This window comes from Notechis scutatus, chromosome 2, assembly GCF_049901735.1.
Source record: "Notechis scutatus isolate UNSWTSFEM ecotype Mainland chromosome 2, rNotScu1.2, whole genome shotgun sequence".
In the NCBI taxonomy this organism is placed as follows: domain Eukaryota; kingdom Metazoa; phylum Chordata; class Lepidosauria; order Squamata; family Elapidae; genus Notechis; species Notechis scutatus.
In genome coordinates this window covers 6,329,837-6,357,689 of record NC_142010.1, presented here as the reverse complement: position 1 = coordinate 6,357,689, position 27,853 = coordinate 6,329,837, and the positions used below count along the sequence as shown (strand labels likewise).

Genomic DNA, 27,853 nt, shown 5'->3' with positions numbered 1-27,853 from the left:
AAATGCATCCCACCAGCTCCCCCCTCCCTCTCCTCAACTGTTGCTTGCTTTGGCTTACGGGGTTCGTAGAAGTCATAGACAGTGGCGCTGGCTGGTTGTAGTTTTCCCACGGATACTATCTGCTTAGCCCGGAAAGCGACACACTCACGACCGGATTGCGGTGCCTGGAAACACAAAGAAATATTTAAACTTCAAATGTCATATTCTACCTTTCTTCTGTGATCTAGGATTCCTAGTATGATTTGATTGCTTATTGTACCCTATAACTATTATTAAGTGTTGTACCTGATGATTCTTGACTCTTGACGAATGTATCTTTTCCTTTTATGTACACTGAGAGCATTTGCATCAAAGACAAATTCCTTGTGTGTCCAATATACCTATCCTCCAATTGGGGGGTGAATTGGATGATCAATATGCAGGCAGTTCTTGACTTACAACAATTCATTTAGTGACTGTTCAAAGTTCCAACGGCACTGAAAAAAGTGACTTGTAGCTGTTTTTCACGCTTACGACTGTTGCATGGTCAGGTGATCAAAATTCGGGCGCTTGGCAACGGACTCATATTTATGACGGTTGCAGTGTCCCTTCAAGGTCACGTGATCCCCTTTTGCGACCTTCTGACAAGCAAACATAAATGAAGAAGCCAGATTCACTGAACAACCACGTTACTAACTTAACAACTGTGGTGATTCACTTAACAGCTGTGGCAAGAAAAGTCGTAAAATGGGGCAACGTTCACTTAACGGATGTTTTCACTTAGCAACATAAATTTTGGGCTCAATTGTGGTCGTAAGTCAAGGACAACCTTGTAATATGCAGTTCAGCTCCCTCCAACGTGCTGAACTCCAGACTTGTTGGCTATAATTCCAGTCATTTCCAGGCAGCGTAAACAAGAACTGTGCGGGCTGAGGAGGATGAGATGTATAGTACAACATAGGGGGTGTGGGCTGCTGCTTGGAGAAGGCAGATGAAGCCGGTGTCATGCCCCTGGTGGACACTGACTCTGAGGGAGAGGAGGAACAGCCAACAGGGAGTGGAAGTGTGGCTCCAGAGGTGGAGGAGGCTGGGGAAGGGCAGAAGTCAGCTGAGCAGTCAGAGGAGGAGCCAGGCCCATCCCCTCTCCATCCTAGGGCACGGAGGGAGGAGAGAATCAGGGTAAAACGTGGCCTACTTGGGAGGAGAGGGCCATGATCCCCTTCATGGGTTGCAGGTGGGAGATTTGTATAAGAGTTTGGACCTGCGTGCTAACACACGCTGGAGACAATTTAGTGTTTTATTCCTAAAGAAGGTTAATCTTGGTTGACGTGCTTCCAACGGACTGTACCTGGTTATCTTCCTGAAGTTGGCAATTATCTATCCTGGCCTGTCGTGGAACTTTATTCAGTGCGGTTTGTTTTTGGTTTTTGCTTCGTTATCAGCTCTTTGAATTTGAACTGTGTTTTTTTTTCCTTTGTAAATGTTATTTTGAAAATAGTTTACTCCTCCACTGTGAACAATTAAACAGTGAAGCCAAGTTGAAGGCATTAAAGGACTTTATTTTACATTTTGGTTTTTGTTGTATTTCTGATATACTCTGGGTCATCACAGCCGGGCATCAATTCAGCTCTTTTACAAACAATAGTTTGAGACAGTGAAACAAGATTAGCTTCAGAAGGAAAGTCATAAGGACTTGTCTAAAAAGGCAGATATCAGTGGCTTACAGGTAGTCGTCAACTTACAACCACCATTGGAATAGAAGTTCTGTTGCTAAGCCATGCAGCCATTAATTGAGTCGTGCCCCATTTTATACCTTTTAGCTGCAGTTGTTAAGCGAATTGTGGTCATTATGTGAATCTGGCTTCCTCTATTGACTTTGCTTATTAGAAGCCCCCCACCCCACCCCACCGGAAGGTCACAAATGACAATCACGGATGCCGTAATCCTCATAAATACATGTTTGCCAAGCACCTGAAGTTTGATTGTGTGACCGCAGAGATGCTACAATGGTTGTTATGTGAGAGAACCAATCGTAAGTCCCCATTTTCGCTGATCGTCATAACTTTAAACCGTTGCTAAATGAACGGTCGTAAGTTGAGGACTACCCGTGTGTTTTAGCTTCCCTTCCCACGCAGACCCGGAGAAGTACATCTGCTTTCAACAGACGCAGAGTGCATGCAGGTCAGGGCTGAGCTGTGGAAATCCTTGGTGCTCTACGAACTTGGCTGTTTGCTCGCAGACGCCTCATTGCCCGATGGATGATGTTCCTTAGTTGGGTAATGGAACCTCTTCAAGCAAACCAAGCTCTGAAACCACCAAGGACTCCAAAGTCCATCTGAATACGTCAATAAAACTGTGCCTTCTCCAACCGTCTAATGACCCCGTAAAACCCTTGCGGGATGGAGTCGGGACGAATGAATGGAGCTGAGTGTTTACTGGCCGGATTCCCTTCCTATTGCCAATGAGGAATTTTGCAGCAGATGTATTCTCATTGTGGAGAGAGAGAGAGAGAGAGAGAGAGAGAGAAATATCAGCCTCTACCTACAATTGAACTCATAGCCTCCTGATTGTGAGGTGGGACCTCCACCTCTAGGCCACCCCACCCCTCTGCCTTGCCTTCTCCAACCGCCCCTCTGAATATATTGTTCTGTAGAAAATCCTCCCACCTGGTCAAAATACAGGAGCAGCCGTTGTCCTTGAATCTCCCAGTGGTTGATGTATTGGTCAGGGACCTCTTGCAGCTGCGGAGAAGGGAGTGATTGAAGAGCCATAAGGAATAGAATGGAACAAGCCAGCAGATCTCCCAAACCGAGTGGTCTTGCAGTTGGTGACTATTTTCCTGCTGTCAACACTGGGAAAGTGGGAGGGTGCCAAGGGCAGATGGTGTAACCCAGGGGTGTTAAATTCGATTGTATTGAGGGCTGCATCAGGATTGTGTTTGACTTCGGGGAGGGTTGGGGGGGCGTGGCCAGCTCAATGTCACTTATGTCGGGGGCACCTGTGGTGGCTCATTGCTAAGACAGATTTCCTCAGACCTTCCCTCCCTCTCATTACAATCTTCCTTCCTTCCTTCCTTCCTTCCTTCCTTCCTTCCTTCCTTCCTTCCTTCCTTCCTTCCTTCCTTCCTTCCTTCCTTTCCTTTCCTTTCCTTTCCTTTCCTTTCCTTTCCTTTCCTTTCCTTTCCTTTCCTTTCCTTCCTCCCTCCCTCCCTCCCTCTTCCTTCCTTCCCTTTTCCTTCTCCTTTCTTCTTCCTTCCCCTCTTTCCTTCCTTTTCCTTCCTTGCTCTCTTCGCATCTTTCCTTCTTTTTCTTTGCCCTCCCTCTTTCCCCTTTCTCCTTTCCTGTCCCTTCTTGGATGCTCAAATGCAAAAGGGGAAACGTTTCTCCTTTTGTTTTGTTTTTAGTTTGTTTTGGTAGCGTTCTGCCAGGGAAAATGGAACCTGGGGGTGGGCGGTGGGGGTTGTGCATGGCCCTCTCAAGCTCCGTTTTCGCTGGCAGAGGCACCACGGGCTGGTCCTTCCCAGTTTGCAGGGTAGGCCCCGGGCCAGAATTAAGCAACTTGTGGGCCGGATTCAGACCACGGGCCTTGAGTTTGACACCATTAGTGTAACTAGGTTCACTTAACAGGCCCCGAAGACCTGAAATCCAGGCACCGCTCTCTGGGAGCCAGAAGAGAGGTGACTGAAGGATTGTGATATTTTCCCCCCTTATTCCAACAGCAAGAGGATTGGCAAAGATGTAACATCAATTTAACCCAGGGGTCTCCCAAGGTGACAACTTTAAGACTTGTACACTTCAACTCCCAGAAAATTCCCAGCCAGCATTTCCGGCTGAGGATTTCTGGGACTTGGGAGTCCACAAGTCTTTAAATTGTCAAGTTTGGAAACCCCTGGTTTAATTTTCTACCAAGCTCAAAGGTGGATAGAAAGACATGGAGAAGTCCTGCCTTCTCAGGGTTTCTGCCTCCAGTCTCTGTTTAAATGGGGACAAGTTGGGGGCATCCAGATCCAAGAGTTTCTTCCATGGACGTAGATACTGTATGAGTAACCACACTTTTCCAGTATTAAGGGCTGTGGTGGCACAGTGGTTAGAATGCAGTATTGCAGGCTAATTCTGCCGACTGCCAGCAGTTCGATCCTGACCAGCTCAAGGTTGACTCAGCCTTCCATCGTTCCATAAAATGAGGACCCCAGATTGTTGTGGGCAAGAGGCTGATTCTATAATTTCACAGGGCTGTAAACCACTGTGAAGCGGTGTACAAGCTTAAGTGCTATGGCTATTAAAGGGAAGGACAACCCTTTGCCAGGACCTACCTGAGCAAGGTCCACCTCATCGGGCTGAAAGCCGCTCAATAGGCTGATGTCAACAATGACCATGCCAGAAACACGAGCCCCCCGTTGCCTCCTGTAGAGAAAGACAGAAAGAGAAAAGTTGGGAGAGATAGTTTAATGCCTTTAGTTTGATCTAGTTGACCTCTGTGGATTAATAGAAACATCAGACAATGACCTTGGATGAACTGGACCACATAATGTTGACACAGGTAGTCCTTGAGTTGCAACCATAACCACGCGTGTCAAACTCGACCGCGTCACGTGACATATCGTGACCTATGTGGAGCCAGGGTGGGTGTGGCCTACTTATGATGCATCCAGCCCCGCCAGTTTGACAGGCCTGACCACAACGGAGGCCAACGTTTCCATTCTCAAGCGAGACAAACATGAAGTGCGTTGTGCCCCCATTTTACAACCATTGGCCACCGTCGTTAAGCGAATCCCTGCAGTTGTGAACTGAATTGTGTGGTGGTTTAGTGAATCTGGCTTCCCTCATTGATTCTTCTTATCAAAAGCCGGCTGGGAAGGTTACAAATGGTGGTCACGTACAGTGCAATCATCATAAATACCCGCTGGTTGCCAAGCAACCAAATCTTGATCACATGACCACAGGGATGCCGTAATGGTCATTCAGTCTGAAAACTGGTCCTTAGGAACTTTTCTCAGGGCCACTCTGACTTTGCACGGTCGCTAAATGAACTGTTTGTAACTCAAGGGCAACCTGTACAGAGCATCATAATATGTCCCCCCCACTCCCCACTACCATCACCTCAGGCAGGGTTAGATATTGTACAGGTAGTCCTCGAATTTACAACCGATCATTTAATAGTGACCGTTCGAAGTTACAACGGCCCTGAAAAAAAATGACCTATGACCATTTTTCACACTTATGACTACATTCGGATGTGTGATGACCCAGGGTGGGATACAAAACAAACACAGTCACAGAAAACAGGTGAAGCCCCTTTTATTCCTTCAAGGCCCTCTCCTCCCGAGTAGACCATGTCTCTCTCCCTTATCCTCTCCTCCCTGCGTGCCCTAGGATGGAGAGGGGAAGGGCCTGGGTCCTCCTCTGACTGCCCAGCCGGCCTCTGCCCTTCCCCAGCCTCCTCCACAACCTCCGGAGCCACACTTCCACTCCCTGTTGGCTGTTCCTCCTCTCCCTCAGAGTCAGTCCCCACCAGAGGCATGACGGGATGCTTGGCAACTGACCCACATTTAGGAAGGTTGGAGCGTCCCGGGAGGAGGGTGAGGGTCACGTGATATATCTTTTGACGACCTTCTGACAAGCAAAGTCAATGGAGAAACCAAGTTACATTGCACAACCGTATTATTAAGTTAATCTCTGCAGCGATTCGCTTAACCAACGTGGCAAGGAAAGTCGTAAAACGGGGCAAAACTCACTTAACAAATGTCCCACTCAGCAACGATAAATCTTGGGCTCAATTGTGGTCGTAAGTCGAGGACTACCTGTAGTTATCACATATGGTCATGTGGTGGAATGTACCCTATTTCTCCAACAATACGGCCTCCCCCAATAGGAAGTCCCAGCATGTTTTATAGGCATGAAATGAAATTAAGCTCCTCCCCCCAAATTAAGGCCTATATTAAAACATGAGAAATGGGGGGGGATGGTGGGGGGGCTTGCTGTTAGGAAGTACTTTTGTTGCACACCCGGATATGGTGCTGCCTGCGTTGACCCCGATACGAAGTGCCCCACCAAACGCCGAGGTCAACATCCAAGCCGTCCATCTGCCCACCCAAAGCTGCAAGTGGGGGGGGGGGATTAAGTCACCCCCGAAAAGACGGCCTAGCCATTTTTCGGGGCTCAAAAAAAAACACAAGACCCGGCCTTATTATATGAGAAACACGATAGTAGGTTGGATTCCCCGTGTGTGTGTGTGTGTGTGTGTGTGTGTGTGTGTGTGTGTGTTATTTATTTAAATTTATTCATTTAAAATATTTAAATAGCTGCGCTTCTTTATCAACTCTAGGAGGCTCAGATATTACAGGTGCAGGTAGTCCTTGACTTACGGCCACAACTGAGCCCAACATTTTTGTTGCTAAGTGAGACATTTGTGAAGCGAATGTTTGCCCCATTTTACGACTTTTCTTGCCACACTTGTTAAGTGAATCACTGCCGTTGTTAATGTTAGTGACAAGATTGCTAAGTGAATCTGGTTTCCCCATTGACTCTGCTGGTCAGCATGGCCCTGGGAACTACAACAGTCATCAATACGAGTCAATGGCCAATGTCTGAATTTTATTCACGTGACTGTGGGGGAGGCTGCAACGGTTATAAGTGTGAAAAATGGGCATAAGTTGCTATTTTCAGTGCCGTTGTAATTTTGAACGGTTGCTAAATGAACTGCTGCAATTGAAGGACTACCTGCATTTGTAAAAATAATAAAAGTGGGCTATAAATAAACAAACAAACAAACAAACAAATAAACCTGTGAAAATAAAATAAAAATGAGTAAAAATTAAACCCGTCAAAATAAATAAATAAAAAACAAACCAGTCAAAACAAATAAATGAACAAAATAATAAATAAATAAATAAGGCCAAAATAAATAAATAAATAAAAACAAAAATAAAATAAATAAATAAATAAATAAAAAAAATAAACCAGTCAAAATAAATAAATAAAATACAGCTAAAATTAACCAGTCAGAAAATAAAATAAAATAAACCAGTTTAAATAAATAAAATAAAAAATAAATCAGTTTAAATAAATAAATAAAATACAGTAAATAAATGAACCAGTCTAAATAAATAAATAAAATAAACAATAAACAATAAATAAATAAATAAAATACAGCAAAAATTAACCAGTCAGAAAATAAAATAAAATAAACCAGTCTAAATAAATAGAATAAGAAATAAATCAGTCTAAATGAATAAATAAAGTACAGTAAAAAATGAACCAGTCTAAATAAATAAAATAAAATAAAATAAAATATAAATAAATCTGTCAAGTGGTCCACTGCTTATTGCCAGCCCACCCTTAACAATTCTACCAAAATGGTCTCCCGCTAACTTACCAGAAGCAGACTTCGTAAGTGACATCATGTTTTGACTGTTCGGTGTCTTTGGTCTCCCTCCTTCGGCGCTGCCGGGCATCAAATAACTCAATCCGTGACAATGTCTGGCTAGCAGGGGGTGACGTGGGTGGAAGATCGTCTTCATATTCATAATAGTAATCTTCCAATTCAGCTGCGTTAAGAAAACAGAGGCAAATCTTAACAAGGATCAACGCAGAGCAAAGACCATTTGGCATTGTGAGGTGTGGAACATATTTGCTTTTCGCATGGGCACACTGAATATGGAGTGTGCCTCATAGGAAGAGGGGGTTGCAGGAACTGGGTACATCTAGTTTAACGAAAAAAAGGACTGGGGTTGCCCCGAAGGTGCTTTTTCAAGAGGCAACTGGATTTTCTGGTTTTTCTTTGAAGGCATTTCACTTCTCCAAGAAGCTTCTTCAGCTCTGAAGAATGAATCAGTGAAGGAGAAGCTCCTTGGATGAGAGCGAAATGTCTTCAAAGAAAAACCAGAAAGTGCTGTTGCGTTTTGAAAAACAACCATGGGACAACCACTTTGGGACAGCCATGACCTGGATGACTGAGAATCTCTGTAGACAAGGACTAGGGGTGACATGATAGCAGTGTTCCAATAGCTCAGGGGTTGCCACAAAGAAGAAGGGGGCAAACTATTCTCCAAAGCCCCTGAAGGCAGAAGAAGAAACGGATGGAAAGTAATGAAGGAGAGAAGCAATCTAGAACTAAGGCGGAATTTCCTGGCAGTGAGAACAATCAACCGTTCTCTTCAGAAGTTGACTGGAGGCTTTTAAGAAAAGATTGGGCAACCATTTGTCTGACGTGGCTAAAGACACAAGGTGGCTTATTTGCTTTTTGCCTAAACAGCTCACCATTTAAACCAGGGGTCTTCAAACATGACAGCTTTAAGACTTGTGGACTTCAACTCCCAGAATTCCTCTTCCTGTCATATTAGCTCAGGAATTCTGGGAGTTGGGAGTCCACAAGTTTTAAACTTGCCAAGTTTGAAGACCCTTGATTTAAACTATGTTCTACCACTTTGTGTAAAACTAGCCAACGACAAACCAATCATGTTCAACACCACCGACAATGATACTGCTCTTCAAAGTGACCTTGATTATGTGTCTCAATGGTCAAACATCTGGCAACTCCAAATCTCGGCCAACAAATGCTCTGTCCTACACATTGGTAAAAAAATCAGTATGCCAAATACAAACTAGGCAAATATGACCTCGTTGATGATCCTCACTCTGCCAAGGATCTCGGAGTATTCATATCTAATGATCTAAGCACCAGAGCTCACTGTAACAGCATTGCCAAAAAGGCATTAACAGTTGTAAATCAAATGTTACAAAGCTTCTCCTCTGGAAATATTGAATTGCTAACTAGGGCATACAAAACCTTTGCCAGACCAATACTTGAATACAGCTCATCTGTCTGGTATCCGCACTGAATACCGGACATTAATACAATTGAGCGAGTCCAGAAGTATTTCACGAGAAGAGTACTACACTCTTCTGCTCACAACAGAATACCCTATATCACCAGACTTGAAATTTTGGGCTTGGACAATCTTGAACTACGCTGCCTACGGTTGGACTTAAGCGTAGTACACAAAATTATCTGCTACAATGTCCTACCAGTCAATGATTACTTCAGCTTCAACCACAACAATACAAGAGCTCACAACAGATACAAACACAATGTTAATCGCTCTAAACTTGATTGCAGAAAGTATGACTTCAAGGAACAGAGTGGTCAATGCCTGGAATGCACTACCTGACTCTGTTGTTACATCCTCTAACCCCCCCACTCCTTTAACCTCAAACTATCCACTGCTGACCTCACTCCATTCCTAAGAGGTCTGTAAGGAGCGTGCATAAGTGCACCATCGTTCCTCCCGTCCCTGTCCTATTGTCCCAATTTAATTGTACCTATTTCCTGTATTCTTACTCATGTTTATACTTATACCTATTATCTTGTAAGCAATGGACAAATCAAATAAATAAAAATAAATAAATGTTTAAATCATACATTATTATTATTATTATTGTTGTTGTTGTTGTCGTACACAAAAATGACAGTATACACAGCAGACAAGATAACCATGCTGGATTTTGTATCACAAATCACTAGTCGAACACTTCCCAAGTGTTTAGGACTGCGTGATGTATCGGCGGATTATGTGAGCAGATCCCAGTGAGGTGGCCTTCTGCAGCTGACCAATGGTGATCTTGTCAGCGCCAATTGTTTTTAAGTGGTTGCCCAGGTCTTTAGGCACAACACCCAGTGTGCCGAGTACCACTGGAACCACCTGCACTGGTTTATGCCAGAGTCTCTGCAGTTCGATTCTCAAGTCCTGATATCTGGTGACTTTTTCAAGTTGTTTCTCATCGATTCTGCTATCACCAGGTATGGCAATGTCGATGATCCACACTTTTTTCTTCTCCACAATCATGATATCCGGGGTATTGTGTCCCAGAACTTTGTCACTCGGTATTCAGAAGTCCCACAGTAGTTTTGCATGCTCATTTTCGACCACTTTTTCAGGCTTATGATCCCACCAGTTCTTTGCTACAGGCAGATGGTAGTTGTGACACAAGTTCCAGTGGACCATCTGAGCGGCTGTGTTGTGACGTTGTTTGTAGTCAGTCTTGCAACAGCTCAGTATGTGATCAATGGTTTCATCGGCTTCTTTGCAGAGTCTGCATTTGGGGTCATCAGCAGATTTTTCTATTCTGGCTTTGATTACATTCGTTCTGATGGCTTGTTCTTGGGCTGGAAGAATCAGGCCTTCTGTTTTTTTTCTTCAGTGTTCCATTATTATTATTATTATTATTATTATTATTATTATTATTATTATTATTATTATTATTATTATTATTATTATTATCCCAAACACCAATCATTGTGTATTGTGACAAGCAAAACCTATGGAGGCTAACCCCAAACTAAGAGAGAGGAAAGGAGAAACAAAGCTTTCAAATTTGCATCACTCCTCTCCTATTCACGGTATTTATTTGCTTTTATTTACTTATTACATTTATAAGCCACCCATCTCTCTCTCTACAAGGTAGTTCACATTAAGCAACAGTCTGCGATGTGTTGGCCCAACTATGCTGTTTACAGTAATCAAACCAGAAAAAGACGGGGGGGAAAAACACCAATCAATTATAAAAAATATAAAATAAAAATCCACCACCCCCAATCCCTGACGTACCATTTCGGCGAACAGAGCCACTCACGGTCACTTCTAGCCCAAGAGTTTGACAGGTATTGTTCTGGACAGCCAAAACATAAAACTTCTTGAGAACCTGGAAGGATAAAGAAGAAAAGATTAGCTTTCTCTCTCCTGAATGATGCTGTTCAGTTGTGCTAGAACAGGGGTGTCAAACTGGATTTCTTCGAGGGCCAGATCAGCATCTTAGCTCTCCTCTGAGGGCTAGCGGGGGAGGGGGACGGAAGCGGGGGGAGATGGGAAGGACATATGCCTCCCCCATGCCCCATTTTCAGCCTGGACAGCCTCCTGAAACACTTTGCTAGCTAAAACGAGGCACGAGGGCCTCACAAGGCCACCCCGGCCTCCTGCAGCACTGCTGGCCAAAAGCGGGCCACGCGGAGGCCTCATGCAGCCCATTTTTGGCCGGCAGAGTGCTGCAGGAGGCCATGGAGGCCAAAAATGGGCCGGGGGGTTGCACATGGCCTCCCCTCGTGGCCCATTTTGGCCGGCAGAGGCCCCGTGGGGTGGTCCTTTGATATTTCTAGGCCAGCCGGGTCAGATTTAAGAACCCTGCGAGCTTTTGGCCAGCGGGCCTTGAGTTTGACACCCCTGTGTTAGAATCATGATTTTCCACCTTGGCAACTATAAGAGGGGTGGACTTCAACTCATGGCAGCATGGCTGGCTGGGGAATTCTGGGAGTTGAAGTCCACCCATCTTAAAGTTGAGAAGCAATTTGATAAAAGGAGGAAGAGACTACTTATTGTTTTAGTTATTCCAAAAGAGGCTCACATATATTAATCCCCACTGCTTCCTTAACTGCTCAGGAACCTAGGTTTCCAACTGTGGCCCACCGGCTTCCCGATATTTGGGTTCTCTGCTGAAGAAAGCTGTGGATTTCTCCTTTAATGTTCATCCGTGGTGGCACCATTTGTACTGTGACCTTTTGGAAACTCTTCCATTAGGATTGGAAATGCATCCAAAATGCAGGGAAACCAAATGTGATGACACAGGGCGTGGCACAAAAGCAACAAAGTCACAAAAAAATAGGCAAAGTCCTTTTAACACCTCCAACTTGGCCCTCAATGTCCGGTTACTATCGGCTGGAGAAAAAAACTCTCCCAAGAACAGTTTTTAAAGGGAAGAAATTCAGTCCGAACCCAAAGTACATCTAAATTATAAATAAAAACCAACACAAACCACGCTGCAGCAATTAACAAGACAGGGCAGGATAAGGAATTGCAGACTTCAAAAGATAATGAAACACACACAGTTGGGAGGACGCCAGAACTCAGATAAGACTTGACAAACCAAAAATAATTCACGCTTTGCTTCCAGCAAGGATCTGTGTGCAAACACCCTCTTTATCCTGTTTTCCCAGCTGCAGCTAATGAAGGGAATCAGGGCCTTTTTCTCCCTCGTAAACCACGTTGCTCCCTTATCCGTTCCTCCCTGCATGCCCTAGGATGAAGAGGAGGTGGGCCTGGGTCTTCCTCTGAATGCCCAGCCAGACTGTGCCCTTCCCCAGTTTCCTCCACAGCCACCGGAGCCACACTCCCACTCCCTGTCAGCTGTTCCACCTCTCCCTCGGAATCAGATTCCAACAGGGGCATAACACCAAACATCAATCCCATCAAGGGTTGGAAACGTTCCTTCTGCTCTCCTCCAACTAATGTCACACATATTAAGAACCCTTCCGTCTAAACGAAATGCACACTCAACACAAATGCAACAGGTGCAGACTTTCCTATTACTCTGAGGAAAAATTCTTCAGTAGAATCTAAGCTAAAGGAGACCTACTGTAGAACTAGAAGACAACCATGACCTGGATGACTGAGAGTCTCTACAGACTTGTAGTGTGAGGATCAATCCTAAGTCACTTTTTCAGTACCATTGTAACTTCAAAATGGCCACTAAATGAATGGTTGTAAGTCCGTAACTACCCCTACCTATTTTTCAACCCTGCTGTGAGCCTAAGAGAAAAAGCCCATTACAGGTAATCCTTGACTTACAACAGTTCATTTAGTGACCATTCAAAGTTATAACAGCACTGAAAAAAGTGACATGACAATTTTTCACACTTACGACCTTTGTAGTGTTCCCATAATCATGTGATCAAAATTCAGATCCTTGGCAACTAGTTCATAGTTATGACCGTTTGTCATGCCCCTGTTAGAATCTGACTCTGAGGGAGAGGAGGAACAGCTGACAGGGAATGGGAGTGTGGCTCTAGAGGGTGTAGAGGAAACTGGGAAAAGGCACAGGCCGGCTGGGCATTCAGAGGAAGATCCAGGCTCATCCCCTCTTCATCCTAGGGCATGCAGGGAGGAGCGGATAAGGGAGAAACGTGAATGGCGTGGTCTATGGGTGAGGAAAGGGCCTTGATCCCCTTCATGGGCTGCAGCTGACTGGTTAAAAGGACAAACTGCGCATGGCCCAGTGCTGGAAGCAAAGCGTGAAAATATTTCTAGTCTGTCAGTTCTTATCTGAGTTCTTCCCAGCGTGTGTATTTTGATATCTGTGGGCGTCTTCAAGCCCTTAACCTGCCTTGTCTCACTAATTGCTTCAGTATGGTTTGTGTTGTTTTTTCTATTTATAATTTATATGTATTTTGAGTTTGAACAAAATTTCTTCCGCAACTGTTTGTGGGGGAGTTTTTTTTCTCCAGTCCATGATAATTGAACTTTTGAAGCCAAGTTGAAAGAATTAAAGGGACTTCACCTGCTTTTGTGTCTTGGTTGCTTTTGTATCCCAATCTGGGTCATCACACTGTTGCTGTATCCTGAAGTCACGGGATCCCCTTTTGCGACCTTCTCACAAGCAACATCAATGGGGGAAGCCAGGTTCACTTAACAACAGGTTTACAAACTTATCAACTGCAGTCATTCATTTAACAACTGTGGCAAGAAAGGTCATAAAACGTCTCACTTAACATAATTTTTGGGCTCCATTGAAGTTGTAAGTCGAAGACTACCTGTATATCAGTCCCTAACCATAGTAAAAAACTGTAGTGGTCATCATTCAATATTTGTTATAAGAGTAGTATGAAATTACTTACAGTCAGAGTTCCCTTCCCTCTCCCTTCCACTTTTACGTCGATGTCTTTTCCCAAAGAAAACTGAAGAAGAAGAAGAAAAACAGAATTACCTTGTAGAATAACAAAAATAGCATTGCCAAAATTTGACAAACCACGTGCGTACGTATAAATTTCCTTGCAAGCACATAAATACAAAACCTAATTGCAAAACATGTCCCCCTTTTTACACACAATGAATTGCAGGATCTGCCATCTGAATGTTGCTATCAATATCTTTTAAATCAGGGTTTTTCAAAAATTGGCAACTGAATATGAGTTGGAAGCAGAGGTGGCATTCAGCAGCTTCTGACCAGTTCTGGAGAACCGGTAGCGGAAATTTTGAGTAGTTCAAGAACTGGCAAATCCCACCTCTGACTGGCCCCGCCCCCATCTATTCTCCGCCTCCTGAGTACCAGCTGATCGGCTGGGTCTTCTTTGGTTGCCCTGCACAGGAGAACGGAGCTGAAAAGCAGGTTAGTGGGGTGAGGAGGGAATGGGATTTTGCAGTAACCTTCCCCTGCCATACCCACCAATCCATGCCCACCAAGTCACGCCAGGCCCACAGAATCAGTACTAAAAGGGTCCTTGGACAGTAGAAAGGTCTGGATGGGTTTATACCCACTTGCTCATTCCATTCCTCATCATATAAACCGCCATGTCAACATGAGTACCTGAAGCTCTTCCTGGATTGGATCATTGGATCTTCCAAAAGAAATCCGAATAGGCAAGTGTTTTCCAGGGACCGTAAGAGAAACTGTTAGCTCGTTCCCTTCTTCTTTGAAAGTGCTGATCCAGTAGGAGGAAAGGGCTTCCAAAGCCACCACTGTGTCCTGGGAAGAGAAGCCACCATAGAAATCAGAACTCTGGCGCGATTTTGGAGAACCCACATAAGAAAACACACAATCACCTATCCTTCACTTTCTAGGTCGGGGTGTCAAACTCAAGGCCCATATGCCGGAACTGGCCCACGGGGTGCTTAAATCTGGTTGTGCTGTCCCAGCCAGTCTATGGGAATTGGATAATTACTTAGGAATTATGAGCTGTCCCCTTAAGGGAATGCATCATGGGAAACATAAAGGTATCCTGGGAAATGTAGTCCATGTCACGTGACCACTTCTGTAATCCCGATTGGTCACTAGTTTGACCCTCAATGGGTTGGGGGAGTTTTCCTCACTTTTGCCTGAACTCCCTAACTCGTGGCAGCTGCTTTCTATCGCTACGAGATGGGTTAGGAGATAACCATCTTTTACTACAAGGCAGATATACAAAGGATTGGTCATTAAAGAAGAACTTTATCACAAATGTGAGTTATGAGGATACCTGATGAACCAATAAATGTACTTTGTTATGGACGTCTTGTTGAGTTTATCTATCTGCATCTGCACAGCTTAAAAATCCACTACTGTGCAGAATACAGAAAACTGGTCCTCGGGACTGCCCTGGAAACAGCGAAGGACCAGCCCGCAGTGCCTCTGCCAGCAAAAGGAGGCCATCCCAGCTGAAAATGGAGCTGGGGGGGGGGTGTCTGAGCCACCATAGGTGCCCCAGACATGAGTAACATTGACCTAGCCCCGCCCACCCCAGCCCCCTGAGGTCAAAAATAACCCTGATGTGTCCTGTTCTAGGACATCTGTATTTTGTGAGGCCCACGTTTATCGTATCTCTTTTTGTATCCTTCTGCAAATTCCTGAAGATTTGTATGCATTTGTTGACCTACCAAAATCCAATTAAATGCTCAGAATTCATGTCTCTCTTAGATTTAGACTTAGAATAACTTTATGGTCACTTTGAATGTGCACTAATCAGCATGCATTAAAATGAAATCTCATTGCATACAGCTCTCAAAGGGTCTCCCAATATACACTATGTAAACATGACAAGATAAATAAATAAATACAAAATTATGCATATATCCACATGTAGGGGGCGTGCATAAGCGCACCAACGTGCCTACCGTCCCTGTCCTATTGTTTCTCTTATTCTTTTATTTTTCTTATATGTACCCATTTCATGTATTCACAACTATGTATACATTTATACTTATTATCTTGTAAACAATTGGCAAATCAAATAAATAAATAAATAAATAAATATATTATATGACACAATGAAACAACAAAGTCTAGTCCAGATGTATACATGTACATGGCAAGAGAAACAAATCTTGCAAGCTTACCAGGTGGATGGCATAGGGAACAAAGCTGTTACAGAATCTGGTAGTCCGGTTAGAAATACTTCGAAACCTCCTCCCAGAGGGGACCAACAGAAACTGACTGTAAAGTGGCCATGTGGGATCATTCAGGATACCACGTATATAAGCGGTAGGTGCTTAGAGCTCAAAAGCACTGTTAGAGATCCTACACATCCACTTCACGGTCTGTTTCTGTTGCTCCCTTCTGGGAGGAGGTTTCTAAGGATTTCTAGCAGGACTACCAGATTCTATAACAGCTTTTTTCCCTATGCCATCCGTCTGGTAAACTCGCAAGATTCCTTTTTCTCGCCATGTACATGTATACATCCGAACTAGACCATGTTGTTTCTCCGTGTCATATAATATAGGTGGGTATATGCATGATTTTGTATTTATTTATTTATTTTGTCATGTTTATGTAGTGTATATTGGAGGTGGAGACCCTTTGAGAGCTGTCTGCAACAAAATTTCATCTTAATGTATGCATACATTCAAGGTGACAATAAATATATTGTACTTTCTATTCTATTCTATTCTATTCTATTCTATTCTATTCTATTCTATTCCTATTCCTATTCCTATTCCTATTCCTATTTCTATTCTATGTCAGGAAATTCCTCCTTAGTTCAGTCAGTACCTGTGTCGATTTGAATCCTCCTCCGTAGTTCCTCTGCTCAGTCAGCCACTTAGCCACCTTGGAGGCTCTTTCAGCATCATTTTGCTTCACTAAGTACAGAAGGGCGTAACTTGTGGTCTCCACTGAGATAGCTGAAGGCACCTTTGTACGATGGTCATCACCAGCTAACCAGAATATTATGCTGCTGTCTGGAACGAGAACGAGAGAACAGAATTTAAGGCCAAAGCAGAAGTGATGCTTAAGTATGTGTTTTTGACTGATTGCTTGATTGACTGACTGACTGACTCACTCACTCACTCACTCACTCACTCCATTCCCTTCCATTCCATTTCATACAGGTATTAAACAATTCATTGGTTCACAGAACAAATCACACCAGAGTTCTCACATGAAGCACAAATACTGTAACCACTAACCAGGCTCAAATTACAGGTAGCCCTCAACTTCCGACCACAATTGAGCCCAACAATTTCTGTTGCTTAAATGAGATATTTATTAAGTGAGAATGTGATGACCCGGAGTGTACCACAAACGTAACAAAATCTAAAACGTAAATAAATGTCCTTTAATGCCTCCAACTTGGCCCCACTGTTCAATAATACTCAGTTGGAGATAAAACGTACTCAAAAATAGTCTTCCAAAGAAAGCAATACAGTCCGAACTTAATGAGCAGATAGAGGTGAAATAAAAAACCAAACAAACTACAATGGTGAAATTTCCACAACAGAACAGGAGAAGTATGTGCCAAATTCAAGGAGATAACAAGGCACAGTCTGTTGGAAGGACGCCGACCAAGATAACTTCAGACCAAAAGAAAACACGCTTTGTTTCCAGCGTTTGCCAGTACGCAGATCCAAACTCTTATGCAGTTCTCACACTTCCAGTCCATGAAGAGGATCAAGGCCCTCTCCTCCCAAGGAGACCACATCTCTCCCTTATCCTCTCCTCCCTGCGTGCCGTAGGATGGATAGGGGATGGGCCTGGGTCCTCCTCTGACTGCTCAGCTGGCCTCTGCCCTTCCCCAGCCTCCTCCACCACCTCTGAAGCCACACTTCCACTCCCTGTCGGCTGTTTCTCCTCTCCCTCAGAGTCAGTCTCCACCAGGGGCATGACAAGAGTTTTGTGGCCCATTTTATGATCTTTCTCGCCATAGTTGTTAAGTAAGTCACACCCATGTTAAATGACTCTGGCTCATCAGAAGATCACAACAGTTGATCACATGACCTCTGGACACTGCAACTGTCATAAATATGAACCAGTTGCCAAGCAACTGAATTTTGATCATGTGACCATGGGGATGCTGCAATGATCGTAAGTGTGAAAAACTGTCATGTCACTTTTTTCAGTGCCGTTGTAACTTTGAACAGTCACTAAATGATCTATCTACCTGCTGACTATTGTAAATCCCAGGACTGTCTGCATTTTTAGCCTTGCCAGATTTTGTTAATGTAGCTTTACAATAAAGTAGAATTATCTCTGTTTGGTCTTCCGGGTGAGGCTGAAATTCCTTGAGCGCTGGTGTCTGAAACCCAGTTCAATGTTTTGGGTTTGAGGTGGGTTGAGGTTTGAATGGGCAGAAGGATCACAGACTGGAAAAGGGGCTAGTTGGACTGATGGGAGAGAGAGAGAGAGAGAGAGAGAGAGAGGAGGGAGGGAGAGAGAGGGAGGGAGGGAGGGGGAGGGAGGGAGGGAGGGAGGGAGGGAGGGAGAGAGAGAGAGAGAGAGAGAGAGAGAGAGAGAGAGAGAGAGAGAGAGAGAGAGATGCAAACAGAGGAGAAAGCAATGTTATACCAGAAGGGAAAAAGTAAGGTGGTAGGATTCCATTTTTTTTACTACCGGTTCTATTGACGTGGTTTGGTGGGGGCGGTAGGGGAAGGATACTGTAAAATCCCCATTCCCTCCCCACCCCACTGACCTGCTTTGCAGCTCCGTTCTCCTGTGCAGGGCAACAAAAGGAGACCCAGCCGATCAGCTGGGACTCGGGAGGCAGATAATAGATGGGGGCCAGTCAGAGGTGGTATTTGCCGGTTCTCCAAACTACTCAAAATTTCTGCTACCGGTTCTCCAGAACTGGTCAGAACCTACTGAATAGGACCAAACTCATAAGAAGAGCTACACCCACATCTGGGGCTCCCGAATATCCCTTGAACTGCCCGGTGATCAGATCAGTCTATCCTAAAGAAAATCAACTCTTGACTGTTTTTGGAAAGGACAGCGGCTGGAGCTGAAGCTCAAATACTTTGGCCACCTAATGAGAGGAAAGGACGCATTGGAGAAAATCCTGATGTTGGAAAGATGGAAGGCAAAAGGAGAAGGGAAGGGCAGAGGATGAGATGGCTGGATAGTGTCATCGACGCCATGAACGTGAATTTGGGCAGACTCCTGGAGACGGTGGAGAACCGTGGGGCCTGGTGTGTTACGGTCCATGGGGGAATGCGAAGAGTCAGATACAACTTAGTGACTGAAGTGACTGATACATACACTTACATATGGGCCTCGGTGGCACAGTGGTTAGAGTGCTGTACTGCAGGCCATTTCTTCTGACTATCAGCTGCTTGCAATTTGGCAGTTCAAATCCCACCAGGCTCAAGGTTGACTCAGCCTTCCATCCTTCCGAGGTGGGTAAAATGAGGAGCCAGATTCTTGGGGGCAATAGGCTGACTCTGTACACCTCTTAGAGAGGGCTGTAAAGCGCTGTGAAGAGGTATATAAGTCTAAGTGCTATTGCTATATACATATACACATACACACGTACACAGACACATATGTATTGTATGTATGTGTTGCCACAAGGGGTTGTCAGAAAGAAGAGGGAGTCAAACTATTCTCCAAAGCACCCGAGGGCAGGACAAGAAGCAACAGATGGAAACTAATCAAGGAGAGAAGCAACCTAGATAAGGAGAAATTTCCTGACAGTGAGAACTAATCAGTGTAACAAGCTGCCTCTAGAAGTTTTGAATGCTCCAACATTGGAAGTTTTTAAGAAGAGATTGGACAACCATTTGTCTGAAATGGTATAGGGCTTCCTGCCTGAGCAGGGGGTTGGACTAGAAGACCTCCAAGGTCCCTTCCAGATCTATTCTATTCTATTCTATTCTATTCTATTCTATTCTACTCTACTCTACTCTACTCTGACTCTGACTCTGACTCTGACTCTGACTCTGACTCTGACTCTGACTCTGACTCTGACTCTGACTCTGACTCTGACTCTGACTCTACTCTACTCTACTCTACTCTACTCTGACTCTGACTCTGACTCTGACTCTGACTCTGACTCTACTCTACTCTACTCTACTCTACTCTGACTCTGACTCTGACTCTGACTCTGTTCTGTTCTGTTCTGTTCTACTCTACTCTACTCTACTCTACTCTACTCTACCTACTCTACTCTACTCTGACTCTGACTCTGACTCTGACTCTGTTCTGTTCTGTTCTGTTCTGTTCTACTCTACTCTACTCTACTCTGACTCTGACTCTGACTCTGTTCTGTTCTGTTCTACTCATCTCTACTCTACTCTACTCTACTCTACTCTACTCTACTCTACTCTACTCTGACTCTGACTCTGTTCTGTTCTGTTCTACTCATCTCTACTCTACTCTACTCTACTCTACTCTACTCTACTCTACTCTGACTCTACTCTACTCTACTCTGACTCTGACTCTGACTCTGTTCTGTTCTGTTCTGTTCTGTTCTGTTCTGTTCTGCTCTGACTCTGACTCTGACTCTGTTCTGTTCTGTTCTACTCTACTCTACTCTACTCTGACTCTGTTCTGTTCTGTTCTACTCATCTCTACTCTACTCTACTCTACTCTACTCTACTCTACTCTACTCTGACTCTGACTCTGACTCTGACTCTGACTCTGACTCTGTTCTGTTCTGTTCTGTTCTGTTCTGTTCTACTCTACTCTACTCTACTCTACTCTATATACATATATACTTGTTTGCTTAGCGACTGTTCAAAGTTACAACAGCATTGAAAAAAGGGACTTATGAGCGTTTTTCAGTCTTACGACCATCGCAGCATCCCCACGGCCATGTGTCCAAAATGTGGACGCTTGGCAATTGCTACATATTTATGACGGTTGCAGTGTCCCGGGGTCACGTGATCCCCTTTTGTGACCTTCTGACAAGCAAAGTCTACGGGGAAGCCAGATTCACTTAACAACCATGTTACTAGCTCAACAACTGCAGTGATTCACTTAACAATTGTGGCAAAATGGGGGGGGGGACTCACTGAACAAAGGCCTCACTTAGCAACATAAATTTGGGGCTCAATTTTGGTTGTAAGTCAAGGACTACTTGTACTACCCTCCCCCCACCACACACACACACACACACAAAATCCCAGAAGAGACATTTTTAACCAGTTTGTCACGAAGATGAAGAAAGAGAGAAAATACTTTTATCTTCCATGGAAAGTCCCATCAGGTGACTGCCAGCAAGACCAATGGCGGACTTGTCCTGAGAAGCGAAGGCGAGAGCGTAGCTGCTGATGGCCATGGGGTATGGCGCCAGAGACTGATCGCCCAGGGATCTGGCAAGGTAGGCCGTTGCAAGTTCCAAGCTCTTTTGCTGTAAGGGAAGGAAATTACATTGGAGCTAATTGGGGACCCACAACTCATGTCTTGTGGCCTTTGGGTTATGCCAGGTTTATTATCACACATTATTATTATCATTTATTATTATTGGCTAATCTTCCATTTGATTCACAGTCTGGAACTGGTAAAAACTGAACAGTTCAAGTCCTAACCAAGGACCTAAGAACTGTTAAGGTGGATGATGATGTTGATGATGATGATTAGTATTATTGTTATACATGAAAGTCAGTCAACTGAATATTTTAAAATGTATTATTGTTATTGTTATTGTTATTGTTATTGTTATTGTTATTATTATTGTTGTTGTTGTTGTTATTGTTATTGTTGTTATTGTTGTTATTATTATTATTATTATTATTATTATTATTATTATTATTATTATTATTATTATTATTATTATTATTATTATCTTTAGTGAGATTCACAGCCTTTGGGGCTGGTTGATAGGTCAACAGCTCGAGTCCTAACCAAGGACCTAGGAACTGTTCAAGTAGTGTCGGAGGATATAAGCTGTTCCAAGTAGGGTGGTTTTTTATAGAATCATGGTATTCAAATCTGATAAATAATAATAATGATTATGTAATAATAACAACAAAACCATTATCATTATCATTATTGATAATCACACAATCAGCCAGATGTTCAGACTGGGTTTGGCATTTTTTGTTTACCTATGGGGGCCTTACCAAGGACCTGGGATAGGGAGATTTGAATGTCCGATAGTGTTACACATATCATCATGCAGGATGGAAGCTGTTCCAAGTAAAGCTGCCTTCCGCAATTGACTGATGGCGGATTTGTCAATGCCAAAGGGGTTCAAGTGGTGCTCCAGTTGCTTTGGGACTGCACCCAAGATTGGTACTACCCTTGCTTGCCTTTGCCATAGTCATTCTATTTCTATTTGTAGGTCTTTGTATTATGTTACGTTCTTATTATTCTTTCATTCATTAAACATGAAACTCGGTCAACTGAACATTTAAATATTTATCACAAATATCATTGATTGGTGCTGATGGTTGATATGGGTTGCTGCCAGCATCTATCAACCAAGTATCTTCTTAAAATGTACGATGAAGATACTTGGTTGATACCTAAGATGCAGGCAGCAACTGTATCAACCATCAGCACCAGTCAATGTTATTGTTATTGTTGTTGTTGTTGTTGTTGTTGTTGTTGTTGTTGTTATTATTATTATTATTATTATTATTATTATTATTATTATTATTATTATTATTATTATTATTATTATTATTATTGTTATTGTTATTGTTATTATTATTATTATTATTATTATTATTATTATTATTATTATTATTATTATTATTATTATTAATCGCACAGTCAGCCAGATGTTTAGACTGGGTTTGGTATTTTTGTTTACCTATCAAGTCCTTACCAAGGACCTGGGATAGGCGAATCTGGATGTTTGATGGTATTATTATTATTATTATTATTATTATTATTATTATTATTATCAGCCAGATGTTCAGACTGGGATAATATTATAATAATAATTAATAATAACGCAATCAGCCAATAATAATCAATAATAATAATAATAATAATAATAATAACAATAATAATAAATAATAATAATATAGTAGAAAAAGTCACCAGATATCAGGACTTGAAAATCGAACTGCAGAGACTCTGGCATAAACCAGTGCAGGTGGTTCCGGTGGTACTCGGCACACTGGGCGCTGTGCCTAAAGACCTAGGCAACCACTTAAAAACAATTGGTGCTGACAAAATCACCATTGGTCAGCTGCAGAAGGCCACCTCACTGGGATCTGCTCGCATAATCCGCCGATACATCACGCAGTCCTAAACACTTGGGAAGTGTTCGACTAGTGATTTGTGATACGAAACCCAGCATAGTTATCTCGTTTGCTGTGTACACTGTCATTTTTGTAATAATAACAATAACAATAACTACAACTACTACTACTACTACTACTATAATAATAATAATAATAATAATAATAATAATAATAATAATAATAATAATAATAATAATACATATTTCTTGCTACTAAACTGTAGAGCAGTTTTTCGGAACCTCAGCAACTTTAAGATACTTGGACTTCAACTTCCAGAATTCCCCAGGTAGCATGGACTAATGAGTGATGAATCCAGAATGTTCATTGAAGAATTCTGGAAGTTGAAGTCCACGCATCTTAAAATTGCTGAAGATCAGGGACACTGCGGTAGACCAGGAGTGTCAAACTCAAGGCCCGGGGGGGGGGGCGGATCCAGCCCATGGGTGCTTAGATCAGGCCTGTGGGGCCGCCCTGGAAAAAGCAAAGGACCAGCCTTCTGGTGCCCCTGCCAACAAAAACAGAGCTTGGGTGGGTCACAAGCAGCCCTCCTGAGCTCCAATTTCACTGGCAGAGGGTTGCAGGAGGCCGTTGCAGGCGAAAACACTGGCAGAGTGCTCGGGCGGCCACAGGTGACCCCGACTCGAGTGACGTCGAGCCGGCCACATTCACCCTGGCCATATCTACTTTTCCCCCACCCCAAGGTCAAACACAACCCTGATGTGGCCCTCAATGAAAATCGAGTTTGACACCCCTGTTGTAGACAAAGGGTAAACCTGGGGCAGGTTGCTTCCAATGTGTATATAAAAGGATCGGAGTGAGCCAGCCAAAGTAACAAATCTGAGGAACGAGCTTTACTCAAGAACTGTGTCTCCGATACCAGTTTCTCATTTTTCTATAGAAGAGAGGGATCAGTAAAAGCTATTTTATTTCATAAGATTCAAACCAGGGACCTTTAATATTTTGAATCATTTTACTGCGCCAAGCTCTCATACATAACGTACGTAGTAATTCTACTTGGGCTTTAGCACATGCAAACTGCCCGCTGGCTGGAACTATCATGAGGGTCTAGTAACTTCCTTTCCTTTTTTAAAGAAAAAAGTGGAGCCTTTCAGGGCCCTGGATTCCACGCCCTACATAGCAATGTTTTCACGTGGGAAAGCACAGGGGTTGCCTCCTACCAGTTGGCTCAGCTGCTCCTGTTTCTGCCTCTTCTCCTCTTCTTCCTCCCCCGCTTTGGGTTCATACAAAGGCAAAGCTTCCGTCAGGGCGATGGTGACAAAGGCTGTCAACGAGACTCCCCCACGGAGGCCACCCATACCGCCCTGGGGAGAAAGGGAAAAAAAAGAAAAGAAAAGCTCAAGGATGAGGACCAGAACGTCATCGTGAATTTTGAGGCATGAGAGTCGCCTTTGTATGTGTGCAAAAAGAAGTGGAGAAATGAGCCACATCGGAGGGGCCAAACCAAGACCTCACCTGCATCTCTCGGTGATAGACAGGGTGCGAGTCAGTGAATGAACCATCACTCTGTTGCTGTTCCAGAATCCACTGCACCGATCCCTGGATCCCGGCAGTATCCACATCCTGGTAGATCCGAGTCAGGGACAAAATCTTCACCACAAAAGCTGTGAGCCTGAAGCAGAAGTGAAATGAGTAAACTCTCAGGAACGTTGTGGATGGGGACGCTAGTGTCAACTCATAAAACATTTTGTATACATGTTTTATAGTTGACAACAGAAAGAAGGGGGGGGGGAGTTTCAAACAGCAGACAGCAGAGTGGAATTGAAAGTACATTCCATTCATATTTTCTTCAAACACTGATTAGATGACTGAAGCTTCTGCCCCGTGAAAAGTTAATTGGAGAGCATGATTGATGATTCTTGGCTATGGACGTTTTTCGTTGGATGATACACCCAGAGGGGTGGGGGGAAAAAGCAGGATCAAGGGTGACAGTGAATTACGTATCTCAGAGTTGGCTACGCCCAGGTAAATGCCAGATGTAGAATGTTACCTTCAAATAAATCTTTTTTAGTTTTGGGAGTGTGACTCGAGGCTCATGATTTAATTGGAGGCAACCCAGTTTAAAAGGGAGGCTGATGTGATGGGAATGTCAACTCATCAAGCATTCCTATGCCTGTTTTAGAGTTGCCATAAACAGGGGGAGGGGGAGGAAGGAAATCTGGAAGAGCAGTGCAGCACATTCCAACACTTATCTTAAAAAGACTGTAACTAAGCTACCAGAGCTTCTGCCCCTAGAATATATTTAATTGGAGAATGTGATTGATGACACCCAGCTCATGAACGTGCTTAATTGGAGAATCCGATTTATGAGACACCCAGTAGGGAGGAGGGAAATAGGGTCATAGATTACTGTAAATTACTTATGCCAGAGTTGGCTTCATATAGGTCATGCCAGTATGTCGCCTCTAATAAATCCTTTGAAGTTTTTTGAAGTTTGGCTTCAAGACTCATGATTTAATGAGGGTGATCGCTGGAATCCTAACAGCAGAAGTAGCAAGGGCCTTTTGAATAACTGTTTTCAGTAACAAGGAGCGTCTTTGAGATTACTATTTCTAGTTCCCTTGAAGTGACAAGCAAGAACATGAAATCTGACAAGATTCGGCTCAGACAGACCGAAGAGGAGAACCACCTAGAGCAGGGGCATCAAACTCGATTTCATTGAGGGCCGCATCAGGGTTGTGTTTGGCCTCGGGGGGCTGGAATGAGCATGGCCAGCTCAATGTCACTCAGGTCAGTGCCTGTGGTTGCCCGAGTGCTCTGCCAGAGAAAATGGGCTCCCAAGCTCCGTTTTCAGCTAAAACGGCCGCCTGCAACTCTCTGCCAGTGAAAAATGGAGCTTGGGAGCCCGTTTTCTCTGGCAGAAGCACCATGAACCAGTCTAGCCGGATCCTTGAGTTTGGCAAAAGGCATACCAGGCTAAGAACCTTGCCGTGATTTGCAGTGAACAGATGGACAGCTTTGGCTACCACCATGTTGTAATGGGCCATGGGAATGATCTTGAGAGGCAGGAGGGAGAGCTACAAACTGGACAACTGGTGTGTAAAAATATATATCTAAATTCAGATTCCTCCTATCCCAGACTAAAAGGACCCTTCCTAGTGGTTAGGATGCTGGGTTGACAATCAGCAGGCTCGTGTTCAAAACCCAGTTGTTGCAAGATGGGGTGAGCTCCTGTCACTTGCTCCAGCTCTTGTCCACCCAGCAGTGCAACCACGGGTAGACGGGTACCACTTCAGTGGGCAAATTAACAGGAATATGTAATCAGAGCTCCAATTGGTGCTCTCCAGGTGATGTCACCAGCAAATCCACTCAACCCGGAAGCAGTTCAGTGGTCCTGATATGAAAAGACTAAAATGCAAGAAGGCTGTTAATAGTTGGGAGCTTTTGCATTTTTACCTAGCACTAGGTACTGTGAAAATTGGCCACCCTTAGTGTACCTCTGCTGTCATTAAGGAGCGCTGGCATCTTGACAGATATTTGGGTGCCATTTTGTTGGTAGGTATGTTTTTTATGTTATGCTTTTAAACGTTTTGCTTTAGATAATAATAAAAGCTTAAAATCCCTTCCAACTCCGTTATTCTATATATTCTGTATTTGCTGGACTATTCATTGTCTCTGGATCCAAATAACCAATAGTCCTGATCGTTGCCTCACACTTTTGCAAAACAGAGCTGTCGGTCAGCAGAACAGGAAGCCATATGACATGGTGATTTTTTTTCTTCGTTAGAGATCTTTAAAAATACTCGTACACCATCATCTGTCAGAAAGGTACTGGTGCATTCCACCCTGAGCCCAGATAAGATTAGATCCAGGGGTGGTATATTCAGCAGGTTCTGACCAGTTCTGGAGAACCGGTAGCAGAAATTTTGAGTAGTTCGGAGAACCGGCAAATGCCACCTCTGACTGGAGATTTTACAGTATCCTTCCCCTGCCACGCCCACAGAACCGGTAGTAAAAAAAATTGAATCCTACCACTGATTAGATCTCTATGGTATTTCCCAACTCTATGATTCCCAGTGAAGCTCACTCCTCCCTTCCCTGTGGCTGACCTCTTTTTTTTTTTGCACGGCTAGTTTGTTTGCCAACCTCTTTTGCACGGCTAGCTCTTACCAGGTGCTGCTGGGGGTGTCGATCCAAGCCCCATAAGATCCATTAGTTTTCCGATAAGTGAGGATTCTAGTATAGCCTGCAACGAAAGAGAGAAGAACTTAATGGTGCTTTTCGAGAAGGAGAAAGACGGGTTTCCTCTCTGCATACACTTTCAATTGATGGCTTACACTATTTCTTGTGGCATAGTCTAGTTCAGAGTGTTGGAACATTTCTGGCTTTGTGGGACCGGCAGGCAGGGGAAGTTGGCGGAGGAGGCGAGAAGGGGTGGTTTGTTGTGAGAGGCTGGTAGGCAAGCCACGTGTAACAGCTCCATTTGCACAAGCAGTGCGCACGCACATCTGCCGCTCACTTAGATGGAGTGTGCGTGCATAAGTTGAGGATGCAATGCGCACGGGCTTCCTGGCCATTTCCGCAGCCCAGTTGCAAACCCCTCACGGCCAACTGGTGGGCTGTGGCCCACAGGCTGGGCTAGAGGATGGATTTCAGCAGGCACATTGAACACAGGATTGTTAATGAAGTAGAACATTATCAGCTGGTCGTTGCTCCAAAACAGGGGTCTCCAAACTTAGTAACTCTAAGACTTGTGGACTTCAGCTCCAAGAATTCCCCAGCCAGCATGGTTGGCTGAGGAATTCTGGGAGTTGAAGTCCATGAGTCTTAAAGTTGCCAAGTTCGGAGACATTGGCTCCAGAGAAAGCCAGTAGAGTAGGGGTGTCAAACACAAGGCCCCGCGGGTTTGATTTGTCCCACAGTGTGGTCGGATCCAGCCTGTGGGCCGGGCTTGGAAAATCTAGGGGCCGGCCTGTGTCGCTTCAGCTG

General features: G+C 43.9%; 1 protein-coding gene and 1 long non-coding RNA gene across 2 annotated transcripts in view; one reads left to right on the top strand and one right to left on the bottom strand.

The window, feature by feature from the left end:
* The window catches only part of LOC148131653 (uncharacterized), a 243,781-nt gene that overhangs the window by 79,766 nt on the left and 136,162 nt on the right, over positions 1 to 27,853 (top strand). The window lies entirely within an intron of this gene.
* LOC113424936 (complement C4-B-like) overlaps positions 1 to 27,853 on the bottom strand; it is a 102,313-nt gene that overhangs the window by 12,737 nt on the left and 61,723 nt on the right. Inside the window, 12 exon segments of the mRNA XM_087952868.1 lie at positions 59 to 164; positions 2,646 to 2,720; positions 4,292 to 4,382; positions 7,354 to 7,525; positions 10,586 to 10,679; positions 13,642 to 13,701; positions 14,331 to 14,489; positions 16,488 to 16,675; positions 20,889 to 21,060; positions 24,085 to 24,228; positions 24,380 to 24,536; positions 27,035 to 27,110. Coding sequence (XP_087808994.1) covers positions 59 to 164; positions 2,646 to 2,720; positions 4,292 to 4,382; positions 7,354 to 7,525; positions 10,586 to 10,679; positions 13,642 to 13,701; positions 14,331 to 14,489; positions 16,488 to 16,675; positions 20,889 to 21,060; positions 24,085 to 24,228; positions 24,380 to 24,536; positions 27,035 to 27,110 — 1,494 coding nt within the window.